Source organism: Trichoplusia ni, chromosome 5 (genome assembly GCF_003590095.1).
Source record: "Trichoplusia ni isolate ovarian cell line Hi5 chromosome 5, tn1, whole genome shotgun sequence".
NCBI lineage: Eukaryota > Metazoa > Arthropoda > Insecta > Lepidoptera > Noctuidae > Trichoplusia > Trichoplusia ni.
Window position 1 is genome coordinate 6,629,509 of NC_039482.1, and position 17,960 is coordinate 6,647,468.

The window sequence follows — 17,960 nt, forward strand, 5'->3', positions numbered from 1 at the left end:
AGTTGCACTACCAGTAATTGTATATCTACATAACTGCTGCAAAACCTGTATCTATTAGTGGAATAACCGCTAGACTTTTGCCACTTTCATAAGTATACCGCCATATATTTCGCCAATACATAACTTGGCTGCCTATTCAGTCTATCCTACTTACCTGACAAGTCCTTCCAAGCAGCAGTTCGTTCTGGTTGTCGCAGGCCTCTGGCTTGGTGAGCAGGGTGGGCGCCAGGTGGAGCGTCATCTCTAGAGCCCTCGCCAGCCCGTGGTACAGGTCGAAGCAGGTCGCGCACAGCTTGATCTGACGCGACTCCAGGTGGGCATCCACGCTTACTCGGTCCATCTGTTGAAATGGCAGTTTGTAAGGTTAGTATTAAAAAAAGAAGAAATTGCTCCCGGACTAAAGAATTTAAACCTTCTGTCCATCTGATGAAGGAATCAGAGATTCAGGTTAATATTAAGGAAGAAAAATTACTCCTGCCCTAAGAAGAATAAATTGCGGGGATTTAAAAAACATGCATGTATAATATGCATGAGTTACATGCACAGAAAAACGCAGACTCAAAACTAATTAGATTACACAAATGCTAGTCCTATGCGGTGAGCAAACCCGTGCACCATAGATTTGGCGTGATGACTTAAACAACTTTGCAATCTGCGCAGTCAACATTTTGGTTTACGACTTGAATGTGGTTAGATTCATAGTAAAGTACGCAATAGTAGAAGAGATAAAAAATAAACAGCTTTCTTTAAAATATCTGGTTGGTACAGATAAAAGATCTTAAGGCTATCACAATTTGTTTAAGAAATAATGGGACGGAAAAAATAGGATCAAAAGGATAGGCAAGTGATTTGGTTCAATAACAGGTTGATTGGGGTTTTATGGTAAGTAGAAGATCTATATTTTTGGTTCACCTCTTGCATCATGGTGATGAATTCGGAGAAGGCCCAGTTGAGCTGGCTGAGCAGCGAGTTGAGGTAGGCGGCCGCCTGCGTCGGGTGGCTCGTCAGGTACTCCTTGATGCGGGTCTGGATCACCTCCGATGGACAAGGACCTATCGAGTATACAAGATGCCTATGTTTTAGCTGCAAAAGTCTCCAGTGGGCTCTACATATCGTAATGAATAGCGTTGGTAGTCTGTTAAAGATGTTCTTACGATTAAGAATTGTCTCAATTATATGAACCGGAAAAATCATTGTTAGCTGTCAGAAGTATCGTCCAGTCATTTTCAGCCAGATAAAAAATAAAAGGTCAAAAATTTAGTAACAATAACTATCGTAGAAAACGCCAGCTAGCGGTTTCAGTAAATAATAATCGGTTTAATATTAGGCTCGACAACAAATAAATATCTAAGTTTACATCATCACCGTGTTAGAAAGCGCCAGAGAACGGGTTTACTTAGGAAGTAGTCTGTTATAGTTGTTACTTACCGAAACATTGACTCATAAGCCCCGCGTCGACTTTGGCACCGAGGTTGTTAACTGTTGGCTCCCTGTCGCCGTACCTGCGTCATGAAATTGAAAATGAAATAAAAAAGTAAGGACTTCCAATAAGGCATTTGACAAAAAAAAACTTCAGTCCGTCACATATGTACGTTTCCAAAAAATAAACCTAAATTTTATTTATTCATATTTATACTTTAGTATTCATATGTCTATATTAGATTTTGTCAAATACTCTATTCTTTCTTAATTGGAATTTAAGCAGCATTGGGACAAATACTGACTGGTTACAATACTTACTTTTTGTTTGAGAATTTCAAATTTTATAACGATTATAGGTAAGCTCGCTTAACAGATACCTATTGTGGTATTTGTGGAGTATTTAATAGGATCCCATTTGTGTATTGCGCGATAAATCTCGACGATTTGTGGGCTATAAATTACGGCTCGGTCATGAGTCACGTGAATTGTTCCTGTGTCAACGTTATGTAAATACCAGATTTAATTAAAGCATAAAGGGTGGGCGGCTCTTTAGGCTTTGTTTTTAGACTTTTCATTTCGTTTTTCAGGCTGTGTTGCATTGCTATGATTAGTTATTGAGAACCAAACATGGCATTATCTTAATCCGCCTTATATACCACAATTGTACATGAAAGTTTAAATAAATAAATAAATTATCATCAAGTATTACAGACTTCCCTGACGAAGCGAATCTAAATAAACATTGAAAACAAATCCCTCGTTAAGTATCCCTGGTAGAAAAGAAGCTGAATGTTCGTTTTTGACAGAAATTTAATCGGACATAGTTACGTAAATTTGTACTTTAGGGTAGTTGTGAGATATTCTGAAGACTATTAATTTAGCAGTGGATCGCGATGGCCCTAGTTGTTTTTTAACTACTCTCGCAATTTAGTACCTATGTACAAACATTCAAGTCACATGTACAAAGACACATAGACTCGGAGCAAGCGTTCGTGGACACAAATGTACCCATGACATCTCCATACCAGATGAAATATATACTTAAATAGAGCTCCAAGGTCTAAACAAAACACTGTCTTTCCTTTAAAATCCTTAACTTACAAATTATCTAATAAATTCCACATAAAGTTTAATCTTCAACACTTTCACAACAAAGAGATTCATTTCTTTTGTTTTAAATCAACAAAAGTTCTTAGTTTTTATTGTTTTAACGCGCAGCCATTAAACAAAAGACTGTTTTATCAAGTGGTCTGTTTTAAATACTATTTCTATTGTTCAGAGTTTTATTGCCGTAATCTTTTCAGGTGGAAAGAGATTTTTCTCTCCATTCTTTTAAAAGTATTGTTTTAACAAATGAGATTTAAGATTTGTTTTCTTTTAATTATAGATACAAAAGAAAATGCCTACGTATTTTTAAAAGTAATGTTAAATAATTCATTTTAGTTAAATTAAAATGTACAGTTTAATGTATTTCATATGGATTATTTTATTGTAATGAAAGTCCTAAATAAGTGAAATAAGAAAGTGAGTATAGTAAGGCCAACGAGACGCGATAAAAAATGTAAACAAATTTTCAAGGATTCATAACATTTTTATTTTAATATAAAGTTCGAATTTTGACGAAAATGTAGGAATGAACTTGTTCACAACATGACGGACCAAATGTTGACAACTGCCGTACTGACTGCTTTCTTGTACCACCAGGTTGTAGCATATAAACCGTAATAGCTAGACAGTTTAAGTAAAGTAATATATATTTCAAAGTTTACCTGGCAGCAAGATGCGGCCACTGCCTGTGCCGGAATCCGAACCCGGAGCCGTGCCAGAAGCGGACCAGCACCCAGTTGGACTGCGCCCACGCGCGGTTCTGGTAAGGGCGCACCAGCTCCTCCACCATGCACATCTGTCTGAAGCAATATTGTAGATCAAATCTGTTACGATGTATTTAGGTATCGACTAATATGACTTACGAAAAGACGGGTAAGAAACTCGAAAGTCGTGGTCGTCGACGCATCCGTGGACATCAATAAATAAATTCCGTTTCTCATTAGCAAACAAAATAAAAACCTCTATTCAACCGACTGCAAAGAGCTGGTTTTTGGTACTTCAAAACTGCGGACTGGATAAAATAATTTTGTTGATTGTTCTCTCATTTAAAGATTTACTCTTTGGCTGTCATTTGGTCTCATAAAAAAACATCAAATCCGACTAGGTAGTTTTTTATTTAAAGTTCATATTTGTTTTCTTTGTTGTTAAAGCAATATATTTTACTCGGTTAATGAATGACAAAACTTGAATAGCGAATTACGTAAGCATAAATTGAACACGGGAAAAATCTACATAGTTCAATATATGATATAGATCGAATATATAAAATTCCCATGTCACGATGTTAGTTACTCCTCCGAAACGGCTTTACGCGATTATTACCAAATTTAATATGCCTATTCAGTAGGTCTGAGAATCTGCTAACATCTATTTTTCATACCCCTAAGTGATAAGGGTTGCTAACACGAAAAAAAACATTTTTTTGACGTTTTTTTGTTTTTATTTTTTTATAATTAAAAAATTTAATACAACTAGAAATAATTTATTAGGCAAAAAAACGTTTGCTGGGCTAGTATTATATAAAACCTCGACTATTAGTTTTTAGTTCAATCGTTACAGAACAACTTTATACTTAAACTTGAAGCTGCAACTTAAAAGTTAGAGTGCAGCGGGCTGCGGTGAGTGGACGTAGTTTCATTACGTTTCGACGAGGGATCAGCGTACATTCGAGTAATACGGCGTGCGTGGTCCAGAACTTTTAAATATAACTTTATATTTGTTACAGCTTAAGGGATTTCGTGTTAATCCGATGTGGTTGTTCTAGAATTGATTATTTCGAAGTTAAAAGTTTAGATAAAACATTTTAGACAGCAGTTTAGGTCTGATAAATTAATTATTATATATTGTTTGTGAAACCTATTGAATACATTAAATAATGGTTTGATAATGGTATGTGGGCGGATAAATAAATAATTATTAATAATTATTGATAAAACTTTAGTTTTTTAACCCCGAACGCAAAAAGAGGGGTGTCTTAAGTTTGATTTGTGTGTCTGCGTAGTAGCTCCCGGATTGGGTCGGCTCCCGTAAAGGCTAGAGCGATGTCAATTAAGTTCGTTTTTTATTACAGCTGAATAATTAACGGCGACTGTTCTATGACATGATTAACAAAAAATCGGTCGAAACACAAAAAAGTTATCTGGCATGAAAGTTAAGCTATGTATGCTCTGTTCACATCCACATTCGTAACAAGCTTTCTTCAAGGCACTTACAGCAGATATTATATTTTATTTCAGGGACTTTACAAAAACCACTTTTATAATAAATATTGTTGCAGTGATAGTAAAGAGGCGTCGCTCTACATCGTGCACTCTCTCGCTTTTACATCAGTTTTAAATTTCAAGTCGTACATTGAAACATGGCGATAGGATCTCAGCTTTTGTCATTCACCATTAAATAAAACCAGAACTTACTGTTTGATGGGCACTCGCTCTATAGCCCTCATAGTGGCCGGCTGCGTGGCGAACGAAGCCAGGGTCTGAACTAAAGACTCCCTTGTGCTAGCCAACACTATCCTCTGGTCGGCGAACTCTGCGCACAGGAACGCAGCACAGGATACCACCAGCTCTTCCCATTCTAAAACAAAACAGATATTGAAAAACATTCATAGCTTCTGGATATTATTAGTGTTACTAAATTAATATTGAGGGTATCACCTGATGTTGTAAGAATTTTTCCTTTTATAAGGAGTATTTTTTCCATATCTTTGCGTCTTTGTACATACGAGAAGAAAATTGATAGCGTATGCAAATAAAACCGCTTAATCAGGAAGAGCAAATAGAAATCAATCGAAATTCTATTTGAATAGTACACTCATTCTACCTTGTGTGAAGAGCGCAGAGTAGCTTGTAACGTCATTACTTGGTAAAAAATGTCATGATAAAAAGTTTTTGATTACGCAACAAAGTCATCAATGTTATGTGCATTTTTATATTTTTGGGTAGGCATTCCTACAGCAACGGGAACTACTGCGTGGTTTAAACTTAAATCTCTCTCTCTCTCTCACTTAGACGGGGTCGCCGGCAACAGAAAGTCATTTATTTAACCAAAACAAAAAAAATACAAAAAAAAACACGATCGCCAAACTGCAAAACAGTATGTTGGCGAAATTAGCGCTCTTATAAATAAAGTGTTATAAAAATAAAACTCCAGTCACAATCATCCAGGATTTTAATCAGTAAACGTTTGACACTCCCGCTCAACCCAAAGCAAAAGAGGTCATTTGATGATTTCCCGTCCGAAAAAATAAACACAGTCCAGTAGCCCAGGACCTATACATTTCCAGCTCGAAGCGTTCGGTTGAAAGCTTGCCAAGTCGCGAATCTTTGCGCGGCAATAAATAACGGTGTTAGACCGAAAGCCTTTTACCTTGATGACCTAAAACGGTTCTAATCTAGACAGACTTTATCTAAGCTGTTCCGTTGGCATTTTGGACAGTTACAAAATGGCTTCTGTTTTGCTGGTGCAACTTGTATTTAGTACTTATTATAGTCAATGTTAGAAATGCTGTCCATGTTGCACTATCATGGCTGAACCAATGCACCCTTCGACTTGAATTAAAGATAATGTTAACTTCGGCTGAACAGCTTCTGACTGCGCGCTTGTGTAGAGTAGCCGATGTGTCAAAGTAAAATGTTAGCGCAGGCTAAGCAAGCATTTGTGTGGTCGACGAAAGTTTGTTAAGACAACCAAACTCAGGATAAGCTTTCGTGGATCACACAAATGCTTGTCTTACGCGGAGATCGAAACCGCGACACGTCACGTACAGCGGGTTTGGCGTGGTCACCTCAACCACTCGGCTATCGGTGCAATCGTTGATTAAATAGAGAAACATCCGCACGATAATTAAAAAAATCGTGTACTATGGTACTAGCTATTCAAAAATTGGTCCCCATTATACCTCTACGATATTATTATTTGCAGTATTACCTGGTATCTGCTGCACGGGGATCGTGGGATGCATGTACAGTCGCAGCGTGTTGCACAGCTCCAGCATGGCGTCCACGTGGTACTCCGGCACGAAGGCGAACAGAGACTCTGCAAATTCTTGGCCACCTGTGTCTAAGCCCAAAATATGCCATAATAAGGGATGTTAAGCAATAACAAGCCAAAGTAAGCCATATGAAGCCCTTTGACTTGTTGAATGTTAGGGTTCCGTAGCCAGAAGTTAAAACGGAACCCTATTACTGAGGCTCCGTTGTTCGTCCATCTGTCTATTTTTCTGTACGTCGGTCTGTTCATCACTATGCTGTATCTCTTGAACCGTTTTACCTAGACAGTTGAAAATCTAGACCTAAGCATCGAACACCAAGATGGACAGACTCGTACATCGTATATGCAACCTTAATCTATAATAGTTCATTTTCATTGTTATTTTTATACAGCCTTCATAAGTTATATAAATGATTTTAGCAACTTACGATTCGAGGTTCCTATCTGTGAATTGGATCCCGTGCGAGGTGTCGCTGCTCTTGATGTTGGGCTTTGAGGACTGAAATCAAACATATAAGTAAACTCACAGAGATTTTTGGTCTAGCTAACTGCCTCGGCCTCCTCTAAATTTCTCCACGATCCAGCGGCAGTACGCGTTTAGGCCTATTGGCGGAAGAAAACACTTTTTTTTTGTATAGGATAAAATTGGACTTGGTGGTCTGAAACCCATACCGTCTTTACGAAAAGGTATTTAAGCATTGTATCGCTTTCACAATTGCAAGACTCTTGGTTTTTGAGTTAGCAGAAGCTCTCTTTGGCCGGTATACCATAGAACGTAGATGCGGGTATTAAAGAAGATAATTATAAATTGAGATGTTTTTTCATGTGTGTTTACCTTTGATCTGAGCTGGAAGTGTACTCCAGCTGCAGCGAGGCGTAGCTGGTGCCGCCGAGGAGCGAGCTCTTGCCGGGCAGGATCTCTTTGCTCTGCACCTGTGCGTACTAAACGGAATAAACGTTTGACGGCACATATTTGAGGCGAATGCTACGATAAAGTCAGGAATCACTACCAAAATTGATAATCAGAGTTAATGAGAAATCAATACAAGGTTTAAAAAAGGAATACAGGTTTTCCAACTGTCTACTAAAATAGAAAACATGTCTCTTTGAAATGTTGAAATGGCTTCGGCAAAACTTTAAAGCCAAGTTGGCGAAGGGCACGAATGGTAAAAATAGATCACAGATGTTTGTTATAAAATTAAATCTTGGATTCTTATCCTTAGGATTCTTAGACTTGACCCTATATCAAATGAAAAATGACTATTTTTTTAGTTTCTTTATTTATTTCTAAATTATAACACCATTACAGTCACAGATAAACCAAAGCGATGCTATAAAATGTATGATAGGGATGATAAATTAAAGTATATAAAATATTATCTTGTGTGTATAAATACATATTCTATGTGACTGTTATAGGTGGGTAAGCCAATACGAACGTACCTGAACGTGAGTCGCATACTCAGGGTCTGATGAGAGTCTGAGCGAATGCAGCGTCCCCGAGAAGTGTTTCGCCAGCTCCGACTGCCGCTGCTTCGTCCAGATGGCACCGATCACCCACGCCATTTGCAAAGCACCTGCTTCCAACTTCTCCTGAGCAATATTAGAAGATTTTGTTTTCATTAGGGTTACAATATTCAACCAAGAACCGTTCTTGTCGTTAGGATAGCCTATGATCATCATAATGTTAGAGCATGAAATGAATATTTCTTGGAATTTGGAGTAGAATGTCGAAATTGAAAGCTTGTGTAAAAAATAGAATCGGGCCAATCGTTTTAAGTAAACAAAGGTTGGTGACAGCTTTCACTAAGCACAGGTTGAAAACTATTTATATTGTTTTGTAAGTGTTCTAAAGCAAAGAACATCGGATTTTTTTTCAATAAATGATACATTTTGTGCTGGACTTGGGAAATGGCACAAATAACAGAAACTACATAGAGAGGAATGTCAGTGGATTTGTATATAACAGTAAAGGCAATGCGGATGAGACAGCAGGGTACAGCTAGTTCATACACTACTTACTTCGTAAACAGATTTCGATCTCTCCAGCTCCTTCAGCATGTTTTCCATAAGTTGCTTTTTTATCTTTTCTTGCTCTGACGACGCGGTGTTTACATCGGAACCTGAATTATTGTCTTTATCAAAGTTCAAAAAGTTAAGTAAGAAATTGAGCCACTACTCCCAGATAGAAGTTTAAGTGGCAAATTGTTGATTGTTTAGTCTTGTAGACAATCAGAGTGACGATCAGTCGATCTGACGATGGAATTAGTTGTAAACTGATCGACTAATACCGTCCAAAATCCTGGTATATGTGTACTAAGTTATGTTGTCTAGATTATCCCATTAGAATTAAGTTTCTCTAAGGAGTGTTATGAGTTTTTAAATGAATAAGTACTTAAATTAATTAGTGCCATTTAGTTAAGTATTGTTCTGGCATAATGACAGTGAGTGTACATCCCTTTTTGTTTGCGATTTGATAGTCAAAGGTGTTTTACCGCCGGCCTGTAGTTCAGCTGTGACGGTGTATATACGATGCTCTATGTCGTGCAGGCAGTCAGCCATGTCCAGTTGGTTGTCACGCAGTTCACAGAGCTGCAAGAAATATAATTTTAATGAAGTAATCATAAAAGCTTGTTTTTCTTTTAGCTGTCGAAAAAATTGTCAACGGTTTTAAAAAAGAGACTCTTTCATATTAATTATTATTAGCTTATTATTTTAGTAACATAGTTTTTAAGATTATTGTCACTAAGACTATGGATTCCGGTCTGAAATACATGAATTTTATTTTATTTTTATTAAACACTAGCTGTTTCCCGCGGTTTCACCCGCGTTGTATTTTTTTTCTTTGCGGTAATTTTTTCCGTATTTTCTCACCGTTTAAACCTTCCCTTGACTGGTACGAATATTTCAAGACTAAAATTAGCCATTCTCGAGTTTTAGCGAGACTAACGAACAGCAATTCATTTTTATATATAAGAAGATATTGCTTCCTGGCATTGAAATAAACAAGTTTCTTTAAGGAAGCAATAGACCACTGAAATAAAATAAAAACTGACGACAATTTAGTGAGTTAAGGCCATATTTTACATCTTAACATTCAAACATATCGAAACATGTTTGAATGTTTAGATATAAAATACTTTGACAACTACTTGTAAGAAAGTACTTTTTGATACCTACCTTCTCAGCATGTTTGATGGCAGCTCCGTGGTATAGCGCTAGTAGTCCGTCCACCAGCCTGAGGTACGCGGACCTGATGTCGATGGACCCAGCTCCTGGCATCATGGAGCGAGTGCCTTTTAGCGCTAGCGCTGTCTCTCCTGTAGTCCTGAGAGAGAGTGAGATGGATGCTTGAGAGAAACTGTTGATTAGTTTTAGTTTGATTTGATAATGGATATAGAGATAGTGGAATGTTTTGTAGTAATATGAACTATGCCCGGTATAAAGTATTACGTAACTAACCATATACATAAATAATTTGTTAGTTTTTCTGTAAAAACCATTTATCTTCGCAGTCCTTGAGGTCCACGACGTCCTGACATGTAAAGCTTTTACGTCATGCAAGAGTAGAGAACTGTAATTCCATTTCAAAATCCAAAAAAAACAATCCCTTAAATATTACTGCGGCAAACATCTGTGCTACAAAATGCTACGACCGTGTAGCGTTCGTAGTCGACGCCTACGCCGTAGAATTATCGTAGCACGTAGATTAAATATGATAAATCGTAGTAGTCGTAGTACTTTCACTATCTTACCTATTAGGCATAGGCGGCATCGGCGGATGCATGAACCTGGCCATCGAGGATATGACTTGAGGTAGTGTGGCCAAGCCAGGGGAGCCGGCAGCCATGTCACTCACACCTGGGAAATTCCAAAAGTAGTCTGATCAAGCAATGTCAGAGCCTGTTTATATGAAGAGCATGGGTTCTGTAATACTAATATATTTCTTAAAAGGATTGTTTAACTAAACAATAGCACTACTATAACAGTATTAAGTTTTTTTCCCGATAGTAAACTTATTATCGGGAAAAAAACTTAATACCGTTAGCCGTAATTCCTATGTTTTAAGTACTCATCAAAAATATTTGGAAAAGTATGGCAGATATCTATCTTATATTGCTCGTATTCTTTATAAGCCAGCAATTTTACTGTACAAAGTATTATTCTTAAAACTTTCTTTTTTTAATAACTCTCGCACTGGGTGACTTGATCCTTTTCTTACAAATTGCTACGCCTACGCGGGGATCGAACCGGCGACACATCGCGCGTTACATTCAATTACAAGTTAATTTACTCAAAAAAACTGACAGAAATATGTACCTTATTTATTCCAGTAATACTGCCACTAAAAGTTATATAATTAAAACGAAGTTAAATATTGCCAGTACCTGTGTCAATACCGCCCGCGCGATTGTAATTCGGTTCAAAGCTCTGTATGAAGGGGTTGTCCTCGCCCAACACGTTAACCAAGTCTTGCCTGAAGATAAATGTTGTATTTATAAGCATTTCTAAATGAAAGTATAGAGTAGAAAACATTGTTACAAAAAAAAAAAATCTCACTCAATAAAAAAGTAACCTCAACAGAACATAAGAGAAAAGAGTTGATCCGAATTTTAGAGATCCGTAACCATGGATTAAAAATTGAACCTTGTAACTAAAGCGCCACCTTCTATACATCCGTCTGTCACCAGGCTATATCTCATGAATAGCTAAACAATGTTTATATGTATTCTGATGACATAATAACAAAAAATAAAAATTTGCGCTTAGTAATGGTTGGTACAATCATAAAAGTGATTGATGATTTTTTTTTTATAATAACTATCGTGAGAATGATTAATTATTAAATGATGTAACGATTTACTCACGCGTGTCTATTGGGGTATCAGTTCGACTCGCCATCCCGCCGCGTCTGCTCATGATTAAGGACTCCGGTTGGGTACGAAACTAGTCGGGCTACCCAGATAAATACGCGTGAGTAAACAGTTACATCATTTAATAATGATGAAAAATCTTTAAAAAAGTTTCTGAATCTTTAGAAAAGTTTTTATTTTTATCAACTAGCGCTTAGGTTGCAATTTCTGGAATGTTCTACATATGTAGTTCTGTAGACACACATGATTGCAGGTATTAACACTCATTACATACAAATAACCAGACTTACCTCAAAGTCCTAACCAGAAAAGGTAGGACTCCACCCAAACGGTCCACGTTATAGAAATCTAGTTCTCCATCTATAAATGTCCGAGCTGGTACATGGGGCGTTGCATGTCTGGAATCATAAAGAACATACTCCAAGAAGAAAATAACTAACATAAGGTTATATAAAAAAAAGGATTCCAATTAGCAATAAAACCCAATCCTTCGAATATTTATAATTTTATTTCTTCAGACTAAGTCGCAAACATAATTTTAAAATACACAGGCACAAAATAAATAGGTAAAAGTTTCACAACTACATCTATATTTTGATTTATATTCCAAAACTATTATTTTAAAAAACGTGCTTAGTCTTTGTTTTAAATATTTTTGGTTACTTGGTTACTATAATTGAGAAAATATTAGAACCTTGTCCACTTCAGTTTTCTTCGAACTGTATATTATTATTATAACTGCTTATTACTTGAACGTATACCAAGATTATTACAGATGCAGATGCATGTTTTGTTAATCAGGATTTTAAAATCAGTGTGAAACAGTATTTCCTATTCACTTTTAAATGCACCTGTCTCTTATTCTATTAGCGTTTCTATAAGCTGTATATTTGAGAAATGTATCTATTAAGTCGAAGCTGTGACTGTTTAAGTCCGCAGGTCTGCCAAGTCTAAGATCTCGCGTTCGATGCCAAGGCACGCACTGAATTTCGAATGTTGTGTGCGTTTTAGAAATAAATATCACAACTTCTGTTTGTTCCCGGTCGTTTCAGATTGCTGTCCTATCGGGCGATGAGAGTAATGGAGAGAAGAGAGTGCACCTGTGTTGGCCACTAAACTATATCTTTCTTCGCTGTACACTAAATTACGAAAGTAGACGCCGTCACTCTTAGTTGGTTAGGACATTATTATTACATTTGTGCAATTAATTCGGCGCTAATGCGTGTCAAATTGTCACTGTCACGTCAACCCTCAGTTTTTCCCAAGCTCTGAGGGTCAATTACCAAACTCACCCTTTTCGGCGGAATTCAATATTTACATGAATAAAAGCCTATTGTTCTCTACAACCTCAATATTGATTTTTAATTAAGGACATGTAATTTAGGGAACATTAATTATACCAAGCTTGTATTGCCGCTGTCATATCTTAATCTTAGGTTAAGATACTCGTAAATAGTTGATAGGTATTTGAACATGTTGTTATCTCTAACCTCTATATCTATACTAATATATAAAGCTGAAGTTTTGAAGAGTTATTTGTTTGAACGCTCTAATCTCAGGAACTACTGGTTCAAATTGAAAAAATCTTTTTGTGTTGAATAAACCATTCATCGAGGAAGGTTTTAGGCTATATACCATCACGCTGCGACTAATAGGAGCGAAGATACAATGGCAATTGTGGAAAAAACAGGGAAGGTATAAATCATAACTTATATGTTCTAACCACGCGAACGAAGTCGCGGGCAACAGCTAGTCTCTATATGTGAAGAGAACAAAGAAACATAGAGGGTAACCATTAGGCCTTGCCACGGAAACGTACTCCAAAAAAATATAATATTCCGTATCTTTACTAACGGGGAAGATCAAAAACAATGAGCTTATACGCTTTTATTGTTAATAGAGAGCTTTGATAAAATCAGGGAGGACCCAAAACCTCTTTGTTTTCACTTTGAAGAATATATCAAAAAGGATTTTCGTCCTTCGATACGGGTATTGTCAATATCTTATTCTGATCGAAAAGGGCACTCGGTAAAAGGACCTTAGTAAGCAAATGTTCTCAAGTACTAGTAAGGGTAGTTATTATATATGTTGGAAATGCTGTGATTTAAATGACAGCAATTCCAACATAACACAACGTATAAACGTAAAAATCCAATAATGTACCATTTAAACATGTGACTATTTTTTGTCACTAATACATAAATCAAATGCTACACCAAAAAATAGCTCTTGCTATATTGATTGATTTTGCAATATTTTTCTTTAGCGTCTGAAATCTGTCATTTACATCAATTTCTGCTTTCTTCGTGAGGAAGATGCGAATTGAAAAACTAAAACGAATTATCAACTTTATTATATTGCAAGACATGCAATATTTCCGCGTTGTTAAATAAAAAGGCTTTCCAAGTTTCACTGTTATAAGGAATTGAATAATCAATGAAGCATAAAGCTCCAGATGTTAGAAGCACTCTATACGCCACACGACGTGTGAAATGTTCTGTTTAAAGATAAAGTAAAGGCTCATTTAGACTATGCGAGATATGGTTATATATAGGGTGTTTGGTGCATCGTTTGATATCTTGAATTGATTCAAAGGAAATGTCATTTAAATCTCTTCAGGCGGCACCTTCTGTACAAAATGGATATACTGAATACACATATCCAAAACAAAAGCCTATTACACATATCTGTCGCATTTTCTTTTTTTTTGTTTCTGAAGATTTATTTAAATAATGTAACCATTATAGCGCCACGCCACCACAACGCGCCGTTTGCAATACCGTATTCACATATATTTTTTTAATAATATAATTATTTTTGTTTTTATTTGAATACGGTATTGCAAACAGCGCGTTGTGGGGTTTCAAGGAAAGCGCATATATCGGTTGATGAGTTTTTCATTGACCTAAATCAATTTGCTAACCGATAAACCAAACACCCTTTACCTCACTCCTAACATCAGATATGTACGTATTAAGACACGATATTTCTCGCATCGTCTGAATAAGCCTTTACATATTCCTTTGAAACGTGTCTTGATTTACAAAAGACTGCAGTTCTGGCAAGAAACGGCGAGTTTCAGACGTTCCGTGCCAACTGGTCTCGTTCGCTGAATTTGAATTGCCTCGGGCGCTAGTAATTAGGTATTTTTTACTTCTTTGTTTTAACTTTCTTACATTTTAAAGTGAGTTGGCTAAATAAGTAAATTGTGTCGTATGAGTATATTAAACAAATGAAGTATATTAAATAAGGAGTTTTGGCATTTCATTGGTAGCTCTACATTATTTTTCCTCTACTTGAAGATTGAAATGTATGATACTTATTTTTGCATATACGAGTACATATCTATACTAATATATAAAGCTGAAGAGTTTGTTTGATTGTTTATTTTGAACACGCTAATCTCAGGAACTACTGGTCCAAATTGAAAAACTCTTTTATGTGTTGAATAGACCATTCATCGAAGAAAGCTTTAGGCTATCTTCTAACCACGCGGATGAAGTCGCGGGCAACAGCTAGTGTACTAATATTTCTCCCGCTGTGTCATATGAAAAGGTTATAAGAAGATGGTTGTAGAGCAATACTTACGGTGTGCCGATCGGGTTTTCGTTCCACAGTCTGAGCACGGCGGTCAGTAGTCTGGAGTGGCAGCACCAAGAGATGGCGGGAGAGTTACGGGAGATGTTGAACAGCCGCTGAAATATGGCCTCCTGACACTTTTTATTGCGAAATTCGGACCCCAAGTTGTACCGGAATGTTCGGTAAATTCGTATTTCGCTATTTACCTCTTTTGTTTGGTTAATTAGGGGTAACCTGTGCTACTGGTTAAGTAGTTTGTGTGTGAAATAAAACTAAGATTTTTTTGGAGGGATCCTCAATAGAATGGATCCAATACCTAACTTAAGCTTGGCGAACGGGCTGCTGAACTCAAGTTACTTTTTTATAATTAAATGATGTAACGGTTTACTCACGCTGGTTTAATCATGAGCTGACGAGGCGGGATCGCCAGCTCATGATTAAGGACTCCGAAACTAGTCGGGCACCCCCGATAAATACGTGTGAGTAAACCGTTGCATCATTTAATAATGAATCAGTCTCAGGATAATTATTATAAAAATATACTTTTTATAGTTATAGTGCTCGTCTATCGTTCCAGTTTTGTTTCACACAGCATTTTGTACATCATTAGTCCCTCTAGCCATCGTTCTTCATAGTGGCATTTCTACTATTGTCAACGTCAATGAATGAAAATAAATGATCACGTGACTTAGATTAATCATCTCCATGCATTTGATTTTCCATCTATGTAACGATTGACGAAATGTCACTTGGCTAGAGGGAGTCTGTTTACCATTCTTAGAATTAAATAGTTACCATATCGAGGATGCAGTTATCCATGATGTACCTCCTGAACTTCTCAAGGAATATCTTCCGAGTGGACGGCACCATGTTTGTGCCGTCTGAGTTGTCAAGAAGCAGTAGAAGAAATTCTAACTGTCAAAGATATATATTACTTAAATTAATTTAATCAACGGTTCTGGGACTACAGCTGTCTTCCAATGGAGATGTTGGCTAGTTGTAATAAGGCTGCAAGTTGGATTTAAAAAAAAATGTTAAAAAAATCTTTTATCTTTTGCCTTCAATCTTTTTTGCGATTTCATCGTTTTAAGGTTAAAATATTTAAAGAACACCCTATGTCTATTGTATAACTACAATGTTATTGCAGCTAGGTGGTAGGCGGACCTTTCGAACTTTTTGATAAGTAACTGCGACGTCAGTTCTTTAGAATACATTTAACAACTTTTGTATGGAGCAATATTGTTAATACTGTTCACCACCAAGTTGTCAAGATTTGGCTACAAGCACAAAATACTTTGTGCACACAAAAAGTTCGTCCAAAGAAGTTTAGCATGCCACAACAAATCATATAAACGAGATTTATACATGGTTGCCAAATTAGCATACAGATCTCGACGTAATATCGTCGCATTGTCGAGCAACAGTTCGCGAGGCAAAGGAAATTGTCGATGCGGCCCCACGGAACAGAGAGAAGTAGAGGGGAGTGGTTACACTGTCGTAGAACTGGTTCTGGAGTCTACAAAGTTAATCACTTTTTGATGCACGTCGCCTTTCGTTATACATCTGAATAAGTCAGATGCGAAAAATATAAACACTGTCATAAAAGAAAATCTTTTTGCTTTTATTCAAGAAAAATTGCTTGAAATTATGCCCAAAATAACCAAAAATTGGCCGAAACGTAATATCCATGTGGAAAGGCTGATCGCATCCAGCACGTGCTTGTTCGAGGTTGCCTAAGATAGAGACTTGTGGAAGTGGCTTCATTGAGATCAGTATTCATCATCATCTCCTAAAACCGATAAGCGCGTAGTGTTCTTGCCACCAATTCCCCCATTTTCCTATGTTCAACGTTTGCTACATTGCCAGAATTGCATAACTGTGACCAATGGGAAAGTTGCCAAAATCCGGCAATTTTTATCCGTGACCTAGGCTTTTAACCGTGAACTTTATAGGCCTGCCCCGGGGCTTGGCTTGTTTTCAGTAAGTTGCATTGCTGGCTTATCTATATGATGCAACAATAAAGGGGAAAGCGAAAATGTGTATATTTACTTTTCATAACTGTTTCTTTTTCAAGGTGAAGTGACTGTACATGTATGGGTAAATATTTATATTTATAGGCACGGTTATGTTGAGAAATTCGCTGTTCTCACATAAGAGGAATTCAGAGAATATGAAAAGTCTGACATAGGGTTGTACTTCAACCATACGAGAATAAAAAGAACAATTAGCATTATACGAATATTATACAAAGCTTTTGACAAGGTTTTATTTAGATCCACCTGTCACTCTGTCATTTTGTTGGTCTGTAATCAAAATTCAAGTTGAATTTTAATAATTTTCCTCTTATGATAGAGCTGAAATTTTGACAGTATATATATATATTGCGTGAAAATGCCACATCGTGACATCTTATATATTAAAATGAATTGCTTTTCGTAAGTCTCGCTAAAACTCGAGAGCGGCTGAACCGATTTGGCTTATCTTAGTCTTGAAATATTCCTAGCAGCCCAGGGAAGGTGTAAATGGTTTAAAAATATTAAAAAATTGCAAAAGAGAATTGTACTTCAACTGCTAGGCGGAGCGTAGTTCGCCAGGACAGCTAGTAACATATAAAAAAACACCATCGAGCGAGATTCGTTTGAATTGTTTTGTAATTTTTGTCTCCAAGGCTGAAAAACTGTTTCAAAAAGACATTTATTTTATTAAAGATACCTGTACTTGTTCCAAGGGTGCGACAGCTTTCGTGATCTTGCTGCAGTCCTCTCTGTACTGAGCCTCCACTGTCGCATCATCTTGAGTGGACGGCATCAGCTTCGATATTTTATCTAAACATTATAATATATGGCATATGGGTATTAGTGTAGGCAATGGCGTGGTTTAATAGTATGGACGATTTTTCCATCAATATGAATGTATTAATCAACGATTTAAAAATAGAGGAATATTCAGTCAGAAACAAACTCACAAAGCTTCATTTATAGTGTG

General features: G+C 36.7%; 1 protein-coding gene across 8 annotated transcripts in view; it reads right to left on the reverse strand.

Moving 5' to 3' along the window:
• The window catches only part of LOC113494241 (E3 ubiquitin-protein ligase RNF123-like), a 37,043-nt gene that overhangs the window by 2,471 nt on the left and 16,612 nt on the right, over positions 1-17,960 (reverse strand). For 3 of the 8 annotated variants that reach the window (XM_026872498.1, XM_026872491.1, XM_026872492.1), the window contains 18 exons: positions 17,688-17,800; positions 15,771-15,890; positions 14,985-15,106; positions 11,687-11,794; positions 10,911-10,999; positions 10,278-10,404; positions 9,703-9,850; positions 9,018-9,114; positions 8,545-8,645; positions 7,966-8,115; positions 7,358-7,464; positions 6,951-7,021; positions 6,460-6,591; positions 4,944-5,106; positions 3,192-3,329; positions 1,429-1,502; positions 913-1,052; positions 155-340 (listed from right to left, as the gene is read on the reverse strand). In XM_026872498.1, coding sequence (XP_026728299.1) covers positions 155-340; positions 913-1,052; positions 1,429-1,502; positions 3,192-3,329; positions 4,944-5,106; positions 6,460-6,591; positions 6,951-7,021; positions 7,358-7,464; positions 7,966-8,115; positions 8,545-8,645; positions 9,018-9,114; positions 9,703-9,850; positions 10,278-10,404; positions 10,911-10,999; positions 11,687-11,794; positions 14,985-15,106; positions 15,771-15,890; positions 17,688-17,800 — 2,186 coding nt within the window. The remainder of the gene's footprint in view (positions 1-154; positions 341-912; positions 1,053-1,428; positions 1,503-3,191; positions 3,330-4,943; positions 5,107-6,459; positions 6,592-6,950; positions 7,022-7,357; positions 7,465-7,965; positions 8,116-8,544; positions 8,646-9,017; positions 9,115-9,702; positions 9,851-10,277; positions 10,405-10,910; positions 11,000-11,686; positions 11,795-14,984; positions 15,107-15,770; positions 15,891-17,687; positions 17,801-17,960) is intronic. The other 5 variants (XM_026872494.1, XM_026872493.1, XM_026872496.1 and 2 more) reach the window with 5 other exon arrangements.